The sequence below is a fragment of the Montipora capricornis genome, chromosome 8, assembly GCF_036669925.1.
Source record: "Montipora capricornis isolate CH-2021 chromosome 8, ASM3666992v2, whole genome shotgun sequence".
In the NCBI taxonomy this organism is placed as follows: Eukaryota; Metazoa; Cnidaria; class Anthozoa; order Scleractinia; family Acroporidae; genus Montipora; species Montipora capricornis.
In genome coordinates this window covers 2,016,706-2,041,705 of record NC_090890.1, presented here as the reverse complement: position 1 = coordinate 2,041,705, position 25,000 = coordinate 2,016,706, and the positions used below count along the sequence as shown (strand labels likewise).

General features: G+C 39.0%; 1 protein-coding gene and 2 long non-coding RNA genes across 5 annotated transcripts in view; 1 reads left to right on the top strand and 2 right to left on the bottom strand.

The window, feature by feature from the left end:
- LOC138060033 (uncharacterized) overlaps positions 1 to 1,649 on the bottom strand; it is a 20,648-nt gene extending 18,999 nt beyond the window's left edge. The window contains exon 1 of the long non-coding RNA XR_011134285.1: positions 1,399 to 1,649. This is a non-coding gene — a long non-coding RNA (uncharacterized lncRNA). The remainder of the gene's footprint in view (positions 1 to 1,398) is intronic.
- Positions 1 to 14,732, top strand: part of LOC138060030 (cytochrome P450 3A24-like) — a 21,649-nt gene extending 6,917 nt beyond the window's left edge. For 2 of the 3 annotated variants that reach the window (XM_068905712.1, XM_068905711.1), the window contains exons 2-12: positions 64 to 223; positions 1,677 to 1,773; positions 3,395 to 3,511; positions 4,296 to 4,384; positions 5,180 to 5,319; positions 5,884 to 6,011; positions 6,226 to 6,444; positions 12,468 to 12,556; positions 13,189 to 13,326; positions 13,610 to 13,775; positions 14,178 to 14,732. In XM_068905712.1, the coding sequence (XP_068761813.1) occupies positions 1,678 to 1,773; positions 3,395 to 3,511; positions 4,296 to 4,384; positions 5,180 to 5,319; positions 5,884 to 6,011; positions 6,226 to 6,444; positions 12,468 to 12,556; positions 13,189 to 13,326; positions 13,610 to 13,775; positions 14,178 to 14,258 (1,263 nt within the window). In that variant the 5' untranslated portion in view covers positions 64 to 223; position 1,677 and the 3' untranslated portion in view covers positions 14,259 to 14,732. The remainder of the gene's footprint in view (positions 1 to 63; positions 224 to 1,676; positions 1,774 to 3,394; positions 3,512 to 4,295; positions 4,385 to 5,179; positions 5,320 to 5,883; positions 6,012 to 6,225; positions 6,445 to 12,467; positions 12,557 to 13,188; positions 13,327 to 13,609; positions 13,776 to 14,177) is intronic. The other variant, XM_068905710.1, reaches the window with a different exon arrangement.
- Positions 13,782 to 25,000, bottom strand: part of LOC138060032 (uncharacterized) — a 17,334-nt gene continuing 6,115 nt past the window's right edge. Inside the window, exons 2-4 of the long non-coding RNA XR_011134282.1 lie at positions 24,753 to 24,895; positions 17,659 to 17,837; positions 13,782 to 14,212 (exon numbers count right to left, since the gene is read on the bottom strand). This is a non-coding gene — a long non-coding RNA (uncharacterized lncRNA). The remainder of the gene's footprint in view (positions 14,213 to 17,658; positions 17,838 to 24,752; positions 24,896 to 25,000) is intronic.

The following is a 25,000-nucleotide window of genomic DNA, read 5'->3' as shown; positions in this document are numbered from 1 at the left end:
ACATCAGTTGATAAGATTAAATTTTTGGTCATAATTAAACCTAAATTAACATTTTTCTTTCAGACCCAGTTGCTTCAGATGGTGAGAAACACGACAATTAGCCCCTTGAGGGATTGAAAGTTTTACTTTTTCACCTCTTCATTCCAGATGAAGTGAGACAGTCATCCCTAAAGGGGTGAAGAAAATGTTGGCCTTCAGAAACAAAAATTGAACCTAATTTACTGTAAGTTCAAGATTCATATTAACAACCTTGTAACGTGTCTTAATCCTTTTGGTCTCTTGATATTTTGTGTCCTAGTGGAGTCCAAACGATCAGTAATTTCACTTTTTTTTTTTTTCATTCTGGGTTCAACATGAAGACAAAACATTTAAAAAGCTCTAAAAAGTACATTATGTGAAGAAAAACATGTCAAGGAATTTCTTCATATTTTCCAAGAGCTAATCTAAATATCACCTTTGAATAGATCTTATTCACAATGGCCGCCATATCGTGCAAATTACATGTAGCTACACACTTCTGAGGGGGCAAACAAGGCAAGTTCAAGAGGTTATAACGAACATCTTTGCTACACAGATGATTTGTCTCACGTTCATTGAATGTTCATTAGAAACTTGCAACTCTGTTATTGCTGTTTTCAATGTCCATAAAATAGAGGATGTAAGAAAATTTCATAATGTTTCTGATCACGTTTATTGAAGAGAATTTTTAGATTCTAATTATTTATCGGGAAAGAGTTGATTATATAAATGGAAATTTGATGATTATGACAAAATTATTAACAAAAATATTAAATTGTTAAGTAAATACATATGAAAATTTTATGAAGTTAATTTGACTGTACTAAAATACAACTACATGTATGCAAAATTGATTCATAGATCTTATTTAATTGTATTATGTTGGTATAAAAGTACCCATTTAATGAAAGTGCAATTTAATTGATATTACTTTTTGATTAAAATTTAATGATTTCAGAGGAATTATTGTTGTTATTTTATATTCCTGTGTAGTATCAAATCTAATGTGAGCTCTACAAGATTATTATATTTCTTGCTGAGTCAGCTACATGTAAGTTTTTCTAGGAATTCCTAGGAATTTTCGTCCATTTTAATTCTAGGGTAAAACAATTCCTAGGAATTCTTAGGAATTTTAGCCCAATTACTTCCAGGGTAAAGCAATTCCTAGGAATTCCCAGGAATTCTTAGGAATTATGCATGCTCACCAAGCAAGATTAGTAAAGCTTGGAATTGCTAGGAATTCCTAGGAATTCCATGTTCCAATTACCGTGAAAATTCACAAAAATTCTTAAGAATTCCCAAGAATAAATTCTTAGGAATTCTTAAGAAAATCCTAGGAATTCCTAGGAATTCCTAGCTTTGATTCGCAAGGGTAAATACCTCTCCCTGGATGGGATGCTAGTCCATCACAGTCATTATACCCTGTATTCTGGTTGATTTCTCTGACAATTCACCTTTAATCATTGGTACTGCTGTTTGAGGGATCGACTAGCCCTGTGGCAGAAAACATCTTTCTCAAAAATGCATCAAGACTATATACAACATCCTGGCTTCTCTGCTTCGCATCTAATATGTCACTGGCATACCTTTAATTCTTAGTTATTAAATGATTGAAGGTCATGGTGCATTACATGTGTATTGATTTTTTTTTCTGTTAGAATGTTCTTGTTCCGTCAGCCATTTCTCATGGTTGCTGATCCCGACATGATCAAAGAGATTCTCATTAAAGAATTCCCCAAGTTTCACAATAGGAGGGTAATGAGATAGTGCAGTCACATTGTTTTGTTATTGCATATATGTGTATCTTTAATAAATTGCATGTAATGGTTTTCTTAAAGTGCCACTATGATCAAATTTTTACCTCTTGATAGGTGTATCACAAAGAATTCTATGAAAGAATGAAAATGCCGTTTACCGTTTGCAAATATCTGCATTACTGTAGTTCTGGAGATATTTAAGTTTAAAAAATGTGCAAAATATGCAAATGAGATGACTGATGATGTCATACACTCAACCAAATATTACATAATGTACATAATATACCGTATATAAATAGAGCTATCTTCGCCAATTTGCAGCACAGACCATTGAAACGTGGTAGGCTAATAGTTCTACAGAGAACACACCTATTGTTATAAAACATTTTGTTCCCATGGCAACTCACTCTTTTCCAGTCCCCACCCACTTGAATTCAATATTTAAGTGATTTTCAGCTCGAAAAAGGTTAAACAAGGCCACAAACTCAAGCCAACATATTTATATGCTTGTTGGATCATGCACAGGAGGCACCATTTCCAAATATGAAAATAGAACGCCAAAGGTGGCCAGAAATGCCTTAAATATTGGGGAGGTCTGAACCCAGTATGTTGCCATGGTAACAAAACTGTTAAGCTCAAATTGTGGAGCAGATTTAGTAGTAGAATTTTACGGCAAAGAGTCAAATAATTCTGATACAAATTGTCTGAGATATCATTTTTCATCATATTTGATCAAAATTATTAGGTTGAGTGTATGACTTCATTATTTGGCTAATTGAAATATTTTAAAAACTCGAATATCTCTGGAACAAAAAGACATATTTGAAAATAGTAAACAGCATTTTTCTTCTCATGCAGACTACTTGTTTGTGCTCTGAGATGGCTTCGATAGAAGAGATGCGATTTTCGTCATACTGGCACTTTAATGTTTCTTAGAGTAATTAACCTTAAATGCAGGAGGGTGTGCTAAGACAGGGCTTGAAATTGCGACCAATACAGTCGCATTTGCGACTGAATTTTTTCCCTTTGCGACTAAAAAATCTGGAGAAGTCGCAAATTTGCGACTTGTTCTCATCTTCGCTCTTTCGAAACAAAAGAATTAGTAGCAGTTGCCACTTTGCTGCTCTTTTTACTAAAATAAATGAAGAAATGACAAAATTATTTTGTTTCTCGCCTTGAGTTTTCTTTCAATCTGAAGATAGCGTAATTGTAGCGTAATTTCGCTGCGATGTTGCGTGCACAACTCCATTCCTTCAATATCATTCGCCATTTTCAGCGGTTTACTTCAACACAAGTATTGTGGGCTCATATTTTGTTTTGCTACACCGCTGACAACACAATGCAGCGCGATGATTTTGCGACTAAAATTTTCGAAATTGCGACTACATTTTCGTATCTTGTCGCAAAATTGCGACTGGATTTTTTCGCAAATTTCAAGCCCTGTAAGAGCGAGATTGAAGCGGCTGCGCATGCCATGTCTACTATGTACTCACCATGTGAAAAATTGTACAACTGCTGTGATGAAAGCTGTAAACTGCTTTTTGTAACAATCCCCAAATGGCATATTAACCTTCATGATGGTCAATTTCACAACCTGCCTGATTTGATTTTATTGTCAGGCCCTCCTGGATATCCCGAAGCCATACGATAGAATGCTGACAATTGTACCTGGGCAGAAGTGGAAGGATCTTCGTAATACTCTGTCACCAACCTTCAGTGCATCTAAAATGAAACAAGTAAGGCAATTGCATTAATAAGCATTGCATCTGCAAATCGAATAATTTATACCATCATGAATTATGCAATATTTGGTCACTTGATGATAACTTATGCTATTATAAGGTATATTATTTTATAATTTCATGTTTTACACAATACTGGATCTTGAAGGAACGTAAATGATTGTTATCCTAGGGAAAGATATCAGTTGTAGCCTCAAATGATGCTACATAAATAACCTCTCTGTGGGCTGCTAATCATAGATCCTATCTTAGCATTTATAACATGGCTAATAATGTATATGAGAAAATTACAAGATTCTGATTGATTGAGAGCAGCTAGTGCAGTTTGAGTGTAAAACCAGTGCACATTACACATCGAAATTCTGGATTATAATTAGCTGAAAGAGAATAGGAAATTTTCTAAGCCAATGATATCACGTAAAATGTTGACGAAAATTTAGTGCGGAAACTTTGAAAAAAGTTTTCTTGGACGAGAAAAAAGGCTTCTGAAGAAAGATATTCCGGCACTTCCTTCACCCAAATTTTATGTTTATATTATTCATTAGTAATCATACACTCAGTTTTTCCCATTCATTTTGGAATTAATTTGCACTTGTGAGTTTTAAAAAAGCGGACATTGCACTCGCTGATCAATCAGCTTGTGCAATTTCAGCTTTCTCAAAAACTCACCCATGCAAATTAATTCCAAATTGAACTTGAAACCATTGATGAAATAGCCTAATGGCAATCAATTTCAGACATGAAAAACTGAATGATTTTCTTAATCTTATTCTTCAAGATGATGACTTTTATGAATGAAGCGGTGGATACGTTAATGCAAAAAGTGGACAGCATTTCCAAAACAGGAGAGATTGTTGATTTCCACAGGTAGTTTTGTTTGTATACTATGCATGTTTACTCTTTTAGGAAATGTATAAATATTGACTGTAAGCAAGAGAAAATGAGGGGACAGAGAGGGAGGCTCAGGGCGTTGGCTGGGATATGTTATGTCCACGAAAGTTATTTTTAGACGAGCGGAAGTCTTTGTTCTAGCGGAAGTCCGCATGCAGTCTTGCCTCGCTCTCAGGTTCTTAGTGAAAAGAGAAAATGATGGAGCACGAGGAAGGCTGATGAATATGTATTTTCTATCAAACATCGGACCGAGGTTAGCCTTCATGCGGACGTCTCGGAAGACTTCTGCTCGTCTAAAAATAACTTTCATGGACATGACACATCCCAAGGGCTGGACCGGGAGCCTCCCTTTCTGTCCCCTCATTTTCTCTTGCTGTAAGAGCCTTTGGGGGTCAGGATCGGTTGCTCCTTTTCCCCACCCTCTCGCAGAGTACATGTACCTCCAACAGTATTAACTGAATAGTACAAGTAATCAAAAGCATACAGAGTGTAAAGCATCTGAAGTAATTTACTGTAGTAATAATCACATGTCAATTGTGACATCTCTCTTTGCCAAAGTCACGTATTACAAATTTCAAATGTAAGACAGAAAAACTCCAAATCTGAAAAATATAGAGATACAAGAAGTGTATACATACAGTTTTTGCAATAAGATCAACATAAAATACTAAAGTTATGTACCTTGATAATTGCTACCATCCCTTCTCTTTCTTGGCCTTTGTGCAAAAGAGGTGATGTGAATGCTATTTATAATTCTTTTTTTTTTTCTAGATGGCTTCAGAGTCTGACCATGGAAGTAATTTTGTCAACAGCATTTGGAGTCAAGGCAGAAACGCAAACCGTTGAAAATGATCCAATCACTGAGCTGGCAAAGAAGGCCATGGCACCACACCCTTTGATTGGAATAATGTGTAGGGATTTAATTGCATTATTTAAAAAGAGGGCAGTTGCAAACAGACTACCCTGTTATCGTGTCACCCAAAACCAGTTTGTCCAGTCTTATCTGGGGCGGCTCTTGGGGTGGTTCGGTCGAACCCTCTAAACCGAACGTAAAAATGTATAACAAATGCGTGGTTAAAAAAAAAGTGAACCAACTCAGCTAATAAATATATCTTTTCACTGCGAATTGCCCCTGAAAATGCTGGAAATTGAATTTCAGAGACCCTAAAATTAAAAATTTTTCAGGGAAGCATGACCCCAGACCCCCCTAGGGGCTACCGCCTTCGGCGGACATTTACCCAAACCCCCCTCCATCAAATCCTGGATCCGCCTTAGCTTATGACGCTAGTCAGAAAGGATATGGAGCCCATTTTGTATTGAAAGAGAATCTGACTAGTAATTTATGTGCTGGACAATGAACAACACCATTTATTTGTCTTTATTTTATTAGCTCAGTTTGGTTGTCATTTATTATGTTACTGATTTATTTTTCGTTTTTCCTATTGCCTTGTCATAACATTTCATTTCTTTTGTAGTGTTGTTGCCATTTGGAGACCATTTACTTAAGTTCTTCCCAGACCCTTTTGACTTTGACAAGATAGGGTCTGTTGCAGCAAATATTATTGCCGAAAGGACAAAAGCAAATGGTAGCAGCGAAGGACATGTAAGTTTTTTATATCACTAAGTTAACGACTTGGATTTACCCATTTAGTGTCTGGAATGTTATAAACAGCACTACATTAAAAGTGTGAAGAAGATAAAGATTTTTGTTGCTGCTATAATTCAATGGTTATTTGTAAACTGATCATCGTAAGTGAACACAAACAACCTTAAATGATCAGTTTTTCATACCAAAGTTTCTTTTCCTCCATTTGCAGCGGAAGGACATGTTGCAATTGATGCTAGATGCAAAAAGTGATACAGGAGGGGAAAAAATTGATAATGATGATATTCAGGCACAAAGTCTTGTATTCCTTCTCGCTGGATATGAAACTTCCAGTACCACTCTGGGGTTTGTTTGTTATCATCTGGCCATTGATGTGCATGTACAAGACGAACTCAGAGCTGAAATTGACCAGATGTGCCCTGGAGATGAGGTTGGTTAGCTGCTTAGTTTCTAATACAGCCCTAAGCCATTTTTTACAGTGTTTTTATTAATTACAGGGTTAAAAGTGATTGGACTGAGTGATCTCATCTTTTGAAAGTGCTACAAACAGTTCTTTTATTTTCAACTATCTCAAAATATTCAGCAGGATTAGAGTGAAAGACAATGTTCCTTTGAATTTATTAATTTTGACAATAGCCACGGAATAGACAGGGGAAAGTCTTGTTCTATTTAAAAACTGTAACTGATGAAGAATAAACCACCAAAGATTGTGCAGATGCAGAAAATATCCATATCGAACCTGCACAAGGTTTATGGGAACTTTAAGGTGGAAGCTTCTGGAATGCTGCAAAAGCCAAAATTTTAAAAGGAAAGTATGAAAGTAAACTGGAATTTCCAAAGGGATGGGGAGGGGGGTAGCCTCCTACACCGATGCACTTTGGAATCGTCACGCAATCTTCGTCCCCCACAAACATCTACTTAAAGAAACAGCACATTCCTTTTGTTTGTTAAGATCATGCAGCTAGATATCACATTGAAATTACTTGAAAGCCAATCGGTGCTAGCTCATTTCAAGATGAAAATAATCTGAACAGACTCCCTTGGGGTGAGACTGTTGCGTGGCATGTCAACGGCAACACTCTCAAAGTAAATATGCAGTTTTTCTTATTCCAGGTCTAATACAGTGTGAGTTTGTAGATGTATAAACACTTCATCTTTTTCTTGGCAAAATACACTATAATGTCTAAACTTAAAGTCGATACTCATTCAAAGGTCATGATAGTATCCATTGAAGTCTCTTGCAAAGTTCACTTCCTTTCGGAAACCATGTGCTTCAGCAAACATTCATGGGGAATGAGGATTGTGTGACAAGTCCAAAGAGCTTACGGTACTTTGCGAAACGAAACGAAACGAAACGAAATGGTACTTTGCTGGTACTTCGTGAAACGGTACTTTGCGAAATGATTAACTGTAAAATTTATTGCTAAACAACGCAATTTGAAGCAATGCAGAAATCGCGAGCCTTCAAGGGCAAAAGAAAAGTCCTTAAACGAATAAAGAGCTTGCTCAATAAAAGTGTTCCAGAATCTGCAAGGATATGCAAGCTGGTCGCCAATTACAAAGCCACTCTTGTTTCTAATAGGAACGGCTTTGTGTTTGTTTCACATGGAAGTATTTTCACGTTGCGTACACCTAGACTTGTAAACACCAAGTGATGCCAAAAAAAAAATGTAAAGAGAAGTCTTCGTTTTCCTGTCACAATAACGAGAACGAAGTCAACGGAGAGGCCAATTATAATCATTAGACTCTTATCACGAATCAGGTGCTAGTTTTATTATTGTCACGTCACAGGTGTTCATTTTATTTCGTGATGTAGCATGTTGGTGTTTTCTTACTTCCACAATTCTCAGGACCAAGGAGCTGACTAGCTAAAACATCTGACCAAGTTTAAGTGGCAGAATTCAGTACCTTGTTTTCAGTGCTTATCGTTAGAGCTTCACCAGAGGATGAGTACTACATCATCACTTTGATTATTCTGTTTATCGCTACTAATTTACTAATTTAAAGGCCCTTTGGGTATGCTACGACTGTTGGTTTTGAATAGTACGTTCGACAGCACCCGATTTATATATCGAAGTGAAACATCTCTTTGAGGTGTTTTAGATGGCCCTCTTTGAATCTGTACGTGGTGTCAAGATCGAGTTTAAGCTTTCCCTTCGAAAAGTAAGGGTGGCGCTTAAGAATGTACTTATTTGCGCAATAGTATTTTCCCGTTTCCCTTTTCGAAGTTGCTTCCATCCGTATCAATTTTCCATTAGCATTGTTCCATACATTACAGTCAGAGTTACAGTTACATTGAGTTTGTTAATCTATTTAACTTGTATTGTTATAAAAAATGGCTTAACGGGGGGTGGGAGATGGGGGCTAAAAAGATATGTATTATTAGTAAAATCCAACTAGTTGTCTATTATCAATGCTGCGTTCTGATTGGTTGAGCTACTAGTAGGCTATTTGTTATAGCCCACTAGTAGCGAAAAGCGCCGGCTTTGAAAACCAAAACAACAATTAAAGTCTAGCTTTAACTAGCGAAAGATGTTTTGTCTCGATATTTTTTTGACCAACTAGTGGGATTTTACTAAAACAATTATTCCTCTCGCCCTCATGGCCACTGAGTTCATAGCCCATTCGGCCTTCGGCCTCATGGGTTATTGACTCAGAGCCCATTCGGGCTCGCGGAATAATTGTTAATTGTCTTCGAACCGAGTTTGGCAACTAAAAGCGAACACCAAGCAAGAATCAGGGACCGTGGAGGGGAAGGGGCTGGTACTGTAGTGGTATAGTCCTATCAATCTAGATGATATCGATAGAGGTATATTTCTGGATGGAAACCCGAAATTCTATCACTAAGATCATCTTGTCGTTAGTGCACATCAAGTCTAGGCGTTATAAATTTTACAGCGTTAAGTTCAACAGGTGCATTACTGAAACTGCCAGATGTATATTTCTATGACATTGCATTGGGCCCCAATGCCCCCAAACACAGTCCAACATTACAAGCAATGTTCTACCAAGTTTCCGATGACGCAAAGATTAATGACCTAACAAGAGTAATACTAGCCAATCTGATTCGAGTTACTGTATATCAGTTGGAAAAATTATCTTGCATAGGTGAAAGTATTGGATACAGATATTTGCTTTATAGAAGTGAAATCTCCATAGCTCATGGGAGCATTTAGTTTTAACAGTTGTTTTTTTTTATATGTAGGAACAGATTTCAGAAGATATATCAACAGCTGTGCGACCCATATAATCATGGGTTTAGCATATCAAAATAACAGCTCGTTTCATAATATTGAGAGATTTCCTTCACGTCGTGTAACTCATAATCGAGATTTTAGTTCACTAAACACACTGAATTTTTGATATACGATTACGTTAGCACAAATAGCAGTTATTCAATGTTGCCAGACAAGTGGAATTTAAGAACTACAGGAAAACGAATTGTTCCAAATTGTTTTGTTTTTAAAATGTTGTCGTTCGAGTTATAGCTATTATAATATACAGATGTTATTGAAATCATTATCAGAGTTTGTTTTGATGTAAAATATGGCATTGTTCCATACAGTACAGTCAGAGTTACAGTTACATTGAGTTTGTTAATCTACTTAACTTGTATTGTTATAAAAAATGGCTTAACGGGGGTGGGAGATGGGGGCTAAAAAGATATGTATTATTGTCTTCGAACCGAGTTTGGTAACTAAAAGCTAGTGAACACCACGCAAGAATCAGGGACCGTGGAGGGGGAGGGGCTGATAGTGGTATAGCCCTATCAATCTAGATGATATGGATAATGTGCCGAATGTTGCAACATGAAAACACCAACATGCTACATCACGAAATAAAATGAACACTTGTGACAATAAGAAAACTTGCACCTGATTCGTGATTAGCCTGCGTAGCTGGCGGGATTTTCGTGCGAGAGTGCTTCTGATTTGGTTGCGAAGCCGTGAAAGCGAGTGGCTCAGCCGTGAGAGGATTGGTGAAGAGTCGAGTTTAATTCCCGCCTGCCCAAATTCATGGGGTTTTTTGAATTATGCGTTCACCAGTGCACGCGAATTTCGGATTGGCTGAGAGCAGTGAAACGTCAATCAAATGTTTTGGTAATTTCCCTTGGGAGAGTTTCGAGAGACTGAACAAATCTTCTCGTCAAAACAAAATCAAAATATCGCAGAAGCATTAACTAGAGCGTTGTCGCTCTTGAATATTCGTCGGGAAATAGTGCAGTTTTGTTGAAGCCAGAGCAGGAAACGGCCCTTAACAATCTTCTTCATGGGAGAGACGTCATGGCAATTTTGCAAACAGGTTTTGGCAAGAGAATGATATATACTGCCTTCGCTCTTGCCAAAGAAGAAATCTCTTCATCGAAAACGTGTGTGATTGTCATTGCCCCGTTGAAAAGTATTATAGACGACCAGATTTCCGAAATGTTGTCGCTGAACTGCACGGCAATGGAACTTACGACGGAAGCACTGAATGCGGTTCGAGAGAGTCCACCTCAATTTCTCTATCGCTCCGCTGAGACGGTGTTAGGAAAGGCATTCCTTGCCGCTTTAAAAGAAGACAGTGCTCTAGATCGAGCCGTGTCGACGATTGTGGTCGACGAATCACACACAGAATGTCAAATTCGCTACCGTTTTCCATTTTTTTCTGCACAGATTTACTATTATCGATTTCGTCTTATCATGAAACGAGCTGAACGTTTCAACGCGACCACCCGTGTTAACAATTACCACTTTAGCTTCGGTGCTTGAACTTTCAAGTAAGTCTTCCACGTTTAGATATGAGAGAAAAAGTTCGCCAGCTTCCTGAGGTGAGTCATCCGCTGTGTTCAAAGTAGAGAGTTCGTTGTGATCGCTGTCAGTGTTAACCACAGAGCTCGAAACATCTTTAAAACTTAAGGATATTTTCGCTGATGATTTTTGTCCAGTCGCTTTTTTCCCCTTATCTGGCTTGAGGACTTCTATCTGGCGATGAAATAGTTGTTGGCAAAAGCCGCTTGAATCTACCAGAATGGTCATCAACTTCCATCACAGCCGAGTTATCCTTCTCTCTTTTCAAGTTTGAGGCGATGAAGGTATTACTTGGAAGACTTACTTGAAAGTTCAAGCACCGATGAAGGTATGGAAATCAAATGCGTTCCGTATTTTCGTACCATATTTTCGTACATACTCGATCAGAGAACGTGTCGGATTTTTCAATTTCCAGTCCAATATGTGAACAGAGTTCTGCCAAAGTCAGACCTTGTATGCATCCTTCGCGCTTCGAGACCTTGAAAAGGTTTTGCGTTGAAATATACGAATTTTTTTTTTAATTCTCCGTATTTAATCTTTAGCGGACAACAACACAATCTACAATTATCATTGACGTTTGAAATAGCCCGTTGAACATTGCCAGGCTTTTTCGGCGTATCGCCCTTCGTAGCCATCGAAAAAGACGAAAGAGCATGAGGATTTGTTTTGATTTCTTGCCAAACGTGCCACACTTTTCTCGCGAAGTTTCATATTACTATCAAGCCTATGATTGGCTGGGGAAATTGAAGCCAGACAAGTTGTCACCGCGGGTGTCAAAATGATGTGAAGGGGGCGGCAGTCAAAAACCCCTCGAATCCGGGCAGGCGGTTTTTATTTTTCTCGCGGCTTCGCCGCTCGTTCTCGCGCGCTTCGCGCGCGAATTTCGCGGCTTCGCCGCTCGTGCGCCCGGCTCGACAAAAACCGCCATGCTACGCAGGCTAATTCGTGATAAGAGTCTAATGATTATAATTGGCCTCTCCGTTGACTTCGTTCTCGTTATTGTGACAGGAAAACGATTTCCCTTCACATTTTTTTGGCATCACTTTGTGTTTACAAGTCTAGGCGTACGCAACGTGAAAATACTTCCATGTGAAACAAACACAAAGCCGTTCCTACTAGAAACAAGAATGGCTTTGTAATTGACGACCAGCTTGCATATCCTTGCAGATTCTGGAACACTTTTATTGAGCAAGCTCTTTATTCGTTTACGGACTTTTCTTTTCTTTTCCCCTTGAAGGTTCGCGATTTCTGCATTGCTTCAAATTGCGTTGTTTAGCAATAAATTTTACAGTTAATCATTTCGCAAAGTACCGTTTCGCGAAGTACCATTTCGCAAAGTACCGTTTCGCAAAGTACCATTTCGTTTCGTTTCGTTTCGTTTCGCAAAGTACCGTAAGCCAGTCCAAAGAGCATCTGAGTAGGTGGCTATGGTGGTGGGGGCACAAACTAAAAGGATGGGTCCTGGAAGAACACCCCATTATAGCAGTGATAAGATGCCACAATGAACACACCATTGTAGACATTATGAAAACCCCGTTGTGAATGACGTATTTGTGTTCACTGGAGGCATATTAAGTTTAGCTTATGCCCATGTGTGACATCTTGGAACATAACTATCTTTTAGAATCTCCTTTTTTGAATACCTATTTACATGACCCCACAGGTATCACCGTCATATGACGTCCTTCACAAGATGGAATACCTTGACATGGTTATCAACGAAGCATTGCGAATGTATCCCCCAGGGTTTGTGTAAGTATGGAAGAGACACCACACTTGGTATCTTTAACAATGCTGTTGGATATTTGCTAACGCTTTGCCTTTCACAGCTATTCACTACAAAAACACCTAAAATACTGGTTTGTTGAGGGTTGTTCAATCTGCATTGTGCTTTGATAATAATAACAGTAGAATTCTAGAAGTAAAATTCAGGGTCAAAGAAACATGGCTTTTTAAAAATAAATAAAATTATTTTATTTATTTTTAAAAAGCCATGTTTCTTTGACCCTTAATTTTACTTCTAGAATTCTACTGTTGTGAATTGCATGAAAATTATTCAAATACATGTAATGCCCTTTTTCGTAACTGTCTGCATGTAGGGAGTTCAGCTTTAAGACAAATACATTAAAACAGTGTAGTTAAGTAAACAAAAACGGCAAGGAGTCATTGTCACCTCGATTAGCGGTATCAAAAGTTGCTTGAGACTTACTTTCAGCAAGAGAGAGCAACTCTCGACATGCTGGCTATTCAAAATATCTCAGAACACTCCCATTTTTAAGGAATTACTGTTCACTGAAAAATCCATCATCGTTGTGAATAGGGAACAACTTAAAAAGTAACTGTCATTGTGTCCTGTCTGACTGTAATGTATTCGGCTTCCTTAGACTCCAGAGGGACTGTAACGAGACTTGCACTATCAAAGGAGTGACAATTCCAAGTGGAATGCCGGTCTTGGTCCCATGTTATGCAATTCATCATGATCCAGAGATCTGGCCAGAGCCTGAAAAGTTTGATCCAGAAAGGTGCGGAGGCAATCCCTGATGCTTTATGTTTCATTGGTTCTCCCAACTCCCTTTTTCCCAGCTTTTCCTCTTCTTCTTTTGTCTCACGACATTCATCTTCGATCTGGATACAAGTCACGGATGAATGTTTGGGCAATCCTCACCCGGCACAAATATAAGTACTTGCGTAATCTTTTTAAAACTGCTATGCGAAGGCCAGGTCTAAATAACGTTTTCTGTCCAACTTTAACATAGTTGAAGTTGAAATGGTTGACTTAAAGACGATACCTTTGGTCTTTGGCAGGTTCACTGAAGCAGAGAAAGCAAAGCGTCATCCTTATACATTCATGCCATTTGGATATGGTCCTCACAACTGTGTTGGCATGAGATTTGCTTTGCTGGAAATTAAACTGACCTTGGTGAGATTACTGAAGAAATACAAGCTAGAGCACACCGAGAAAACAGCACCGGTAAGTGTGACCTCATGGCGTTTGCAAAACATTGTTCAGTCGTCGTGTGAATGGCTTGGTATCAAGTCATCCTCTCTTGTAGCATGTTGCGCATGGAACGTTCTGTGAGGAAAGTGGACAGCACTTTGCGCATCACCAAACCCCATACTTCTGCATGCTTCCTGTCTTACTTTTTTTAAATTTGATGTATCTAACTTTAAGTCAAAGATCACAACTTGGAATGGCATTAGTGGACTTGTCATTTCCTTCCAACTGTTCTACGACACTCGGTAATAATAACGGGACTGAGGTCCATCGAACATTGAAAGTCATTTTTGCTGTAGCCATGTATACATAATGCATTGATGCATCTTTTGACTTCCATGCCGCACAAATCATTGAGTTTGATTTCTTTCCTTGCAGCCTCCACTGGGTTATATTGTTGGAGCTGTTCTTACCTGCCCCAATGGAAAAATTATGCTCAAAGTTTCACCAAGGGAATAAAACTAGCAAGCTTGTTCACCGGTAAATGCTACGAAAGAAGAGTTTAACATACATGTACATCACTATTCATACTAGACTATATTACATTACTAGACTATATTACATTACTCTTGCATTTTGTTCATGTGCCACACTTTTGTGGTCTGTTACCAAACTGATCTCGACACACAGCAACCATGAATCTGTTTACTAAATTAACAATCTTATATTACGTACTTCAATGGTATGGAGTTAATGGTATAACTTGATCATGAGATATACTATCTCTCCATCAAAGAATTCAATCCAACTTCCACACGTTATCTGGTTCAATTTACACTACTGCACGCTCACTAAATTCGTTTCATTATTTTGATTCCCAGGAATGTCTTACTTGTACAATAGTTTTTTGAGTTAAGTACTTGTACAACAGCCCTTGTCACTTAGCGATGTACAAGCTAAAGCCTGGTAATAAATTGCAGATTTACTCTGAAAGATGACTTTACATTTCTTGGAGTGATCTAACTGTGATCTAGCTAATCATTTTCCAGTGGGTGGCAACCCTGCTTTCTGTGCAAAGATCTTTGAAGTTTTAATACCTCATTTCTGACAAAGCTCAGAGGTCACAAATGTTCTGCACTTAATTTTCATTTCTCACATTTGTTTGACCCGATTTTGAAAATTGGTACTGAATTGGTATCTTCAGGTTAGATAAGCTCAACAACATGATACATGTACTTCAAGTTACTAGATTTAGCGTATTAAAGCTACTTTCAATATTTCGTTAATCACTCAGAAGATGCTTTAATAAAGTCCCGTAAAATCCCACTTTAAAGTCCTGGGCCCGGTTCCGCAAAAGCCGATTAACGCTAATCCCAGATTAAAAACTAACCAAGCATTTTATTTCTCTACTGCCAAATGCTGTTCAACGTAGATTTTTTGGCAGAACTTTACATGAGAAGACGTCAATTTTGAAAAACAAAAATACGCAAAAGAAACTTTCAACAAAAAGTCGAAAACGTGAAACAAAAGTTTACGCTAATCCTGAATTAAGTTAATCGGCTTTCGAGCAATCGGGCCCTGGGCTCATATAACTTCTTAAGGGGTTTTAGGTGGGCTTATAAACGGGCGGGGGGGGGGGGGGGGGGCAGAGGGGGAGAGCTTTTATCCAACTTATAAGCGGAGTTAAAAAAATGATTCAGAATGTGTCCAAGAAACAAATTAAAGCTAACATACCATTACACTTGGAGCTATTATCGTATTACCCTATTTGCCTACAACTTTAAATTGAAAACTTTGATGTTTGTAAAGAAACGCAAAAGTAATGCACTTATACATTAGATGGGCTTATATCTCAGGGGGGCTTATATCCAAAATAATATCTTTGTTGGCAAATAGATGGTCCTATGTCAAGGGGGGCTTATAACTGGCCGGGGGGGCTTTAAAGTGGGACTTTATGAAATTATTATTGTTGTTGACATTTCCTTAGGACCATGTTGAGTAAATGTACAAATTAATATAGGCTGACCTTCACTATATTATACACAAAAGCTGATATTCTCAATAGTACTTTCATTCTTTTATAATGTATTAGTATATGAATTATGATCACTGTCTTTTATGAATGAAGCACTGTATATTTCCTTAATAAAAAATAGGTCTGCAATGCGTATTTGCGGGCATATGGCTAGTTTTATTCACTGGGTTGAAGTATTGTAGTCTTACAAGTAGGCAATTGCTAGCAAGATAAAAAAGTGTTTTAACTATCCATACCAACACTTCCGTAGAAACCGATTTACTCAATATTTCTTTCTCCTCAAATCGTGTACTTGTTAGGGCCTCTTTAGACGACCCAGGGTTGCCTTTTAGCCTGGGTTGAATCAACGCGGCGGGTAACCCTTTCGCAGTCAAATGTTTCTAGCGTTTACATGAAAACAGTAGTCAAGCCGGGTCAGCCCCCCTTGCCGGGTAACTCTTCTTGAGACTCGGGTTGACCCGGCTAGAAGGGCAGGGTTGTATATAAGAGCCGGCAGCTAGCGAAGTTCGCCGGCTTCTCTGCCAGGTTTTGCCGGCTACTTTCATTGCTTCACGAGTCAAGATATGTCGAGGAGATGATGTTTATCAGGTCTAAACTACTTGGGCGCAATAAAAATAAAAATTTGCAGTGCCTATCTTTTCTGAAAACATCTAAAAGACTTCTGACTCAAGGGCAGTTTAAAAACGTTATGCTCGAGACTGTCTTTTTGAACAAATCTTGGTACGGTGGCGGGAAAGTACTAACAATATGATTTGTTGCCCGCCATATTGGATTTCGACACATGAATGTGAATGCATAATTAGTGCGAGCAGGAAACTGGAAAAGAGTAGTCTTCGTGTGTGACTATCAGCACGAAATTGCAAAGATTAACTTTAGATCTTTTTGTCAAGGAAAACGAAAACCAAAAAAGACAACTACAAGTGAAGGTATGTACCTACCTTTGAAAAAATGTCCAAGAAAATAATTATTAATTCGCCAGCAAATGGACCAAAAAATATCATTCCACTTTTTGTTTATACGGTTACATTATCGAAATGTTGCTTTGGCTTTCTTTGAGTAACATGGTTTTCACAGTATAATTGCAGCTTAATTCATTCCTCTAATGTCTGAGTTTCATGGCCCAAAATGCCAGGAAATGCGTTTTCTAGTGTGCCAGTTTTCAAAAATTTTCTGGGGGAAATGAATGAAACAAAAGCCCATCGTATGGGTCTTCCGGACCCACAACGGTCTACTTTTCACAAGACTCTGGCTACTTAAAAACTTATCTTCAACCCTGGAAGGGTTGAAATTTCTTCAATTCTCACATGTAAACAGTGGGCTAAAAGCTAACCCGGGTTGGCACTTTTGGTCAAAGAACCATGTTGTTTTGTGTTGTTTTTCGGTTTGTGCATCAGGTCCTCCCACCATTCCGTTGTACTTTCTAGGTTTTTTGTTTGTCATCTTCCTAGCCCATGGTTTCAGTTTTTGATTGGCAGAAAGGCTGGCCCAGGTCAGGCTCGAAGCAAACCACGCACTATTGCAAACTGACAACCCGGGTTCGTGTAAAGTGTTTATTTTTAGCTCTCTCTGTGGTGATTCAACCCGGGGTAAAAAGCAACCCAGGGTCATGTAAAGAGGGCCTTAGTGTGGTGCAGTAGAGAAGATATCTGCATTATGATTGGGAGACTATGCGTTCAACTCCTAGTGAGACCAGAACTCTTGCTTGTTTTTTTAATTATTTTTTTCCTTTTTTCTTTTTTACTTGTTTTTTCATTTCTTAAACATTTACTGAAAGGCAATGTTTGCCTTTCTGATGCGAGCTTATGTTAAATGAAAGGGGGGGGGGGGTGGGGGGTGGGGGGGAATGACAGCAAAAGAAAGATTGAGAAGCTGGAAATAACTTACCTTGAAAACTGCAACTAAACTTGCAACTGTAAGCTGTACAGGAATCACTCAAAACAAATGTAAGTAGGCGAAAAACACAATGTGAAATGATACGCCCACAAATTCTGTACAATGCTGGCAATGGCTGCCATTGAAGGACCTGGTGAAGGATAATTCGAAATTACTAGTTCCCAGTCTACCTATAGGGCAAGAGTAAAACAAGTCATTTGGTGAGTATATTGAGTGACTTGTAACATCACATCCTCAAACTGACTCACAAGATTTTGCCAGCTTATTGGGCTAATGCATGCATAATGCATAAGTCAGCATTTTTAACACAGGAGAGATTGTTGACTTTCATGTGTGCTATAATACGTACGGTGGCCCACAAGTGCACAACGAATTTAAATCACTCACACTGTATTTAAATCACTCACACCGAATTCAAATCACTCACACCGAATTCAAATCACTCACACCGAATTCAAATCACTCACACCGAATTCAAATCACTCACATCGAATTCAAATCTTCACACCAAATTCAAATTTTCACACCAAATTGAAATCTTCACACCAAATTCAAATTTTCACACAAAATTCAAATCTTCACACCAAATTCAAATTTTCAACTGTTCCGGTCAGCGGTACATGCTCAAGTCACGAAGTTGTGCTCGATTCGCCGCCATTTTTAGACCGCTCTGTTCCAGGAGAATTTGTTAGCCATGTTTTGTTCTTTTTGTGGTTTGCAAGCCTTTGGAAATGCCAATTTCCGTTCTAGCTGTGGTAAAGGTGAGTCATTGAATCCTAGAGCTGGCTGTACGTGCCGTTTATCTGCTTCGTTCATTATTTGCAAACCCGAATGTAAAGCTTTTGGGGCCATGTGGTCCACATACAACAAAAACAAGGTTGGCCAGTGTTTTTTGAGTAAACAGTGCTTATACAGGGATGTTTTTGGTTGGACCTATACAATATTTTTGTGCTGAAGTATGGGTAAATAGTATAGTTGATCGATTTTTAGCTGAGACCTCAAAATCGGTTTTATTTATCTTTGATCTAGAGCTTGTAGCTTCCCTCAACTGTTTTGGGCATAGGTTATACAACAGGCTGAGGACCCTCCACAGAGCTTAGGTCATTTAGAGAGCTTGGGTGATCCGCAGAGCTCGAGTAATCCAGTAAATCTTCTTCATTGACTTGATTTTGTTACTCTTTAAATGACGCGCCGTAGCAGACAAAAATACTTGTGTCAATTTATATAGGACTAGTGTTCTTGAAGAAAACTTGTTGCTCCACATCTACAACTTGTTTCCTGCATGTAAAACCTGTTATTACATACATCTAACTTTTAGCCAAACTTGTGCAACATGTTTTCCAAATAGTGTACTTGTGGTTACGTTTCTGCTACTTTAGTTAAAACATATACAACTTGTTAACCAACATACAACTTTGTCGAAACCGTTTAAACTTGCATACAATGTTCGTAAAACTTATTTTAAAAATATATAACATGGCACCGAATATGTGTGTTCTTATAAATATTCACAACTTCTTTGAGATTTTCGTACAACTTCCTATCGATTGAAAGTTTGGCTTATCGATTGATCGCACAATCCATCAGTCTTTGCGCTCTGTATGACAAAATGGCGGCTCAAACTGTTTCTACTTAAGTACTGTTTCTGATCTGGAGAGCATAGGCCAGGGTTCGCACGCACCTTGAAAGTCCTTGAATTTGAGAATAAAAATTGAAGGCCTTAAAAAGTCCTTGAAAATTGCAGTCAGTGCTGGAAAGTCCTTGAAACTTGTCGCTAATTTCATCCATCCTAGATTCTAGAGTGCCTAATATGAAAATCTATGCTACTGGCAGAACAGTAGCGACACATAATAGTAAAAAATTAAAAAATAAAAACGATCACTCTCCGAACGTCCATCAAGCGCCGAGTACATTTTCCTGTTCTTTGTTATATTCATTGCTCTGATCGGTTCAATGTCTGTAATTCTAAGAGCCAATGAAATGTTTTGTAGTCTTCGCTCTTTCCGCGAAAAGCCATGTGCCTCGAGTGCTTCCTGTTGTTGCGTGGGTGTTGTTTGTTCTGCTATTGTTTCACGAATAAAAGATACAACAATGGGATTCAGCGACTTGTGGCTTCAGAAACCACTGTACAAAGAGTGGCTACGCGAAGTCAAGGGTGACAAACACAAGGCACGATGCATTGTGTGCATGAAGGATGTTGACCATTCGAGCATGGGAGAGTCGGCGCACACGAGCTATGTGAACAGCTGCTTATCGCTTGATTCTGCAGTGCGTGGAGTCCTTGAAAAATGGAAAATGTGTCATTGAAAGTACTTGAAAAGTCCTTGAATTTTTAGTTGAAAAAAGCGTACAAACCCTGATAGGCGTACGAGCCGTGGGGGCGGGGGGGCCTGCAGCCCCCCCAGCAGCGGAAATTATGTAATTTTTCGGGCAAAACGCTCTTGATTCGGGCAACGACACTGGGGAGAAGACATTATAAATAATGCTGTTGGCGTGATTTCTAACTAAAGTTTCTAGTAAATTACTTTTCAGGTGATTAGATGCCCGAAAGTGGTATCTTCAGAGATTTGGTAATTTGAGTGATATCGTGTAAAATGTGAAGTGTATCGTTTTGCTAATTTTCGCGCCAATTTCGCGGAGAGCGGGAAAACGTTTTTACGAGTTCACATGAAGGTCAGGTTAAGGTTTCCTCATTGAAGTTCGTTCGATTCTTTGTGAACTCCGTGGACTTTAAAGGTTTAAGAAAAAGTGAAAAACTTAGAAGGTTACTAAAGGTCAAGCGGCCGTCAAGGGTCAACAAGGCGAAAGGTAAATACTACACAAATGCCATTAAGTAATTTGCTTATTCTATTCGATCGATTCTATCCGTAAATCTCAGTGTTAAAGTATCACATAACACGAGTTGATGTCACCCAGCTGGTATCTACCGGGTATTGACCGCTTTTTCAGCCTTTTTTGTCCCTAAACGAAATGATATGTGGTATCTGGTAGAGACTCCCGGAACTGAATATTTTTCATTCCTATGTTAGTGTTACTGCATTTGGCAGACATTGTCGTCATAATTATTGCTGAATCAGATTTTTGATTCCGCGATGCTCGTGTGCCACGACGACAACCCTCAACGAGTTTACAGGCGTTAGTCGGGTAAAACCAAAACGCTAGCCCTGCTGGTCCGCCATCGAAACCAGAGTATTAGGGAGCTTAAGATCTACGACGGCGACGTCGACGAAAACGTCACCTCAAAATAGAACTTCGCTGTAATAAAAGTCTTTCGCGATTATTCCATCTCGTTCACGTCCTTCAATGTGGTCGAAGTATCCTAAAAATAAATTGGTACGAGCGGTTTCAGACTGAAAATAGAGAATGAAAGATTCTCTGTTGCATGCTCACGTTGTCGTCAAAACCTAAAATTTAGTGATTTCACGTCGTCGTCACGCAGAGAACCGCAAAAATATGAGCTGAAATCCGTGCCGCACGTGCAGCACGATTATTTATGCTCTTTTAACCAATGATATCGTTGTTTTCTGGCGTTTTCGTCGACGTCGTCGTCGTAGATCTTAAGCTCCCTATTACCATAGAGTCAACACCTTCTCTAGAATCGGTTCAGCGGAAATGACCAAGATGTTCTTTGTGCGTTAGGGGACGTCACTCTAAGTAATTTCCCCGCCAATGATAGCTTTGACCTACAATGAGCGACAAAGTGTTGAGATACTTGGCAGTAAAATTCGATTTTCGAGTGTCTTGGACACATTTCCCCCCTTCCCTTAAAACAATGTTGATTTTTCTATTTCTTCCGACTGGCAGACCCCAGCACCTACAAAACATTGAATTGGGGGACCGGGGGTATCAGAGAATTAACGCCAGATGCAAATAAAATAGAACAAATGCTTAGGTTTCGAAAAGCGTCTTTCCTAAAAGTGTCTCAACTACTTTTGTCGCTCATTGTAGTTGCTGGTTACTATAATTTCGACAAGGGGCTACTTTAGGCAGACCAACGCCTGTTAAGTCGATTCAAGAAAACACATGTCGAAAAATCAATAAAGACAGCGGCAGAAGTCATTGACGTAATTGCATGAAAGCAGCCTTTCTGCAATTACACCAGAGTTCTCGAAGGTGGCGTCCATTTTGGCCGTCATTCCCGCAACATCATGCTCAGCGGAACGTTCGTTCAGCGGACTGATTTACCTTCGTAACACCATGGGGCAGCATAGACTCAATAGCCTCTCTATGATCTGTATTGAGTGTGCCCTTAGAAATCAAGTCATTGTTAACATTTTGACATTTTCTGGAAATGCCATGGAAGGAAGAACTTTTTCTTTTAATATGTTTTAGATTACATTGAGACTGTTGATAGAATTAAGTATGCAAACTTTCAATTGAGCTATTTTTCCAATGATAGCAGTTTCATTAGATTGAAAAATGGTGAACGTCTGCGTTTGCATCCCGATTTCAACCTCCACACTTTCGGGCATTGCGTAATTTTTTCGGGCAAGGACGTCACCCCCCCCCCCCCCCCCCCCGCCCACCCCCCCAAGTCCGAAGGTGCCCGTAACTCCAGTGTCATTGTTACTCTGCCACAAGAGATTTTTTTATCTGCCATCGTTACTGTGCGAGATGGAACACCATTATTTGTCCGATAATATCGATATGCGTGGATTTTTTGCAAGAAGAGGGGAAGACTTTGTAGGTTTACTGCGGGTGTGTACATCAGTACTCGCTCAACAGAACCTCGCAGACGGTTTATGATCCACGTAAAACGGCAGAGCTGATGTCACAATGGATAGAGCAAAAGCAAAACAAGGAACAAAGGAGTCATTTCCATCTTGGACAAAAGGGTAAAACAATAGGATGCTATTGTTCGTTTTACACCGAACATGAGTCGCAGACTGTTTCCTTAACTCGGGAATTACAAGAGTTGATCAGTCGTTTGGAGAGTAATCAGTCTTTCTCTTTCAGGCACGGTAAGATTTTCTGCTGGAAGGAGGCAGTCTTATATTGTCTCAAAGTTACACTTGAGAAACAGCGCAGAATGGAATACAACTGAGGCTGTTCTGACTTCTGAAACTAAGCCATGTAAAGATATAGTCCATTTAATGTTGGCAGACTGCATTGTTTCAGAAAATTCTTATCTCTTAAGGACTTCAATGAAAAATGTGGGTTCAAAGTTAATTAGCTGCAATACTTTCAAACTGCCGTTGCCGTACCAAGTTTGCTGAAGTTTTGTGCAAACCCAAATCTCTAGGGAATGCCTTTTCTCAACTCCTGATCTGCTCTACTTATCCGAAGAGAGTTCCCTATCCTTGTCTAAAATGTTTTGTAAACATTACAAATTATTTAATGAATGCTCTGTGCCAGAACCTACAGGAATAACAAAATGGAAAGAAAATTTCCCAAACAGTTTTCTTCACTTGAGAACCAATTTTGTCAAGATAGATTACTAAAGATACTAAAAAATTGATCCACCATAGTTTTGAGTCTGAAAGGGCTTGAAATCAAGCCTTTGGAAAGAGGGTGGAAGAATGTATTTACAATTTGTGGGTGCGTTTCAATTGAGTGTAATAAAACCAAAACCAGACCAGTTACTTACCAGTTAGACTACTCAGCCAATCTCAAACCGTACTAAAACCAAAACCAAAGTAATTACCTACCAATTAGACTACTCAGCCAATCTCAAACCATAGTAAAACCAAAACCAAACCAAGTACTTACCAATTAGACTACTCAGCCAATCTCAAGCCACAGTAAAAGCAAAACCAAACTAATTACTTACCAATTAGACTACTCAGCCAATATCAATCCATAGCAAAACCAAAACCAAAAGCAATTACTTAACAATTAGACTGCTGAGCTACTCTCAAACCATAGTAAAACCAAAACCAAAGCAATTTTCTAATTACTTTTGACACTCCATTGAAAACCGCTCCAACCCAAAGCATTGACTCACAGCTACAATTACTGTGTGGAGATATCTGTAATTTACAGTTGCTATTCAAAACAGAAGGACCTCCCACATATATCATGGTTAGGGTAGGTTGCAGTGACGTCATCCTTTCCATAACATCAATGCTGATGGATGCAGGACAGCTACATGTACATGCATTTTATTGAAGCCCCCTCTACAAGGACTTCTATCAATAACTTGTGATACCAAGACATTAAAGTGCACATAATGTGTAACTTTAAATGAGGGCGCTCAAAATATAAGATAACAACTATGCTGAGCCACACAAGCGACAACTATTTCAGGAAGAATTTAGCTATTGGATCTTGAAGGGGGCAAAGGTGCAACAGTCGGGTGATACATAACTGTTATTGGTGCACAAAATTAGCAGACACCACCAGCTTGTACTTGAAGTACAAGTTACCCCAAGTGCTATTCTGGTCATCACTGAAAGGGTTTACAACCAGTGCCAGTGTATCATGCTGTGGGGGAGAAAGTTCAATTTCTAACCACTATAGGATCACTGATGCCATATTATTTAAACACAAAATGAAGTTAGTTACACACTTCCAAAAATGGTCTGGGGACAGATGTTAACAAGTACTATCTTGTGTAAAATACACACCTGCTTGTTCCTCCTACCCACTCCTATGTTTAAGGGCATGGCATATTATGAGCCATCCCCGACAAATTTGAACAATGAGATGAACTAATTGGTGGAATAACACATCTCACATTGGTAGCAGTTACAGATTTATATAGAAAGAAATATATGTAAAAGTACTTTCTCAGGTACTTTCCTCTCTCTTACACCATAGGGCATTTGGCCTCGTCACATACATGTAATAAACTCGCCTCTGGACTGTTCTAACACAACGCAAAACACGGCTGACGGGATCGACTCTAAAAGTTAGACTGCCTAACTCTGTTTCTTTGAACGAGGAGACCTGACGTCCTCTGAGAGCCCTAACACCATTCGCTCAACAGAATTGCGTGACAGAGAGAGTAAGTTCCTGACAACAAATTATGTCCAAGGTGGTCTGAAATTTGACTGAATTCCTGTTCTCTCGTAGGCCATCCCATTTCTAGACGCCGTCGTCTCAATGTTCACTCCGAAACACAAAAGAAACTTGCAATTTTATACCTCCATGTGAAACCCGCGCTTCTGAGATCCCCAAATTCTTGTCCACCGGCCATCCTTGTCTTCCATTCTGCACTGTTTCGCAAGTGTAACTTTGAGACTATATTTATACGACTGCCTCCTTCCAGCGGAAAATCTTATCGTGCCTGAAAGTGAAAGACATTACTATCCAAACGACTGATCAACTTTTGTACTTCCCGAGTTAAGGAAACAGTCTGTGAGCGGCAGGTTAGTTTTGCAGGTTGCAGGTT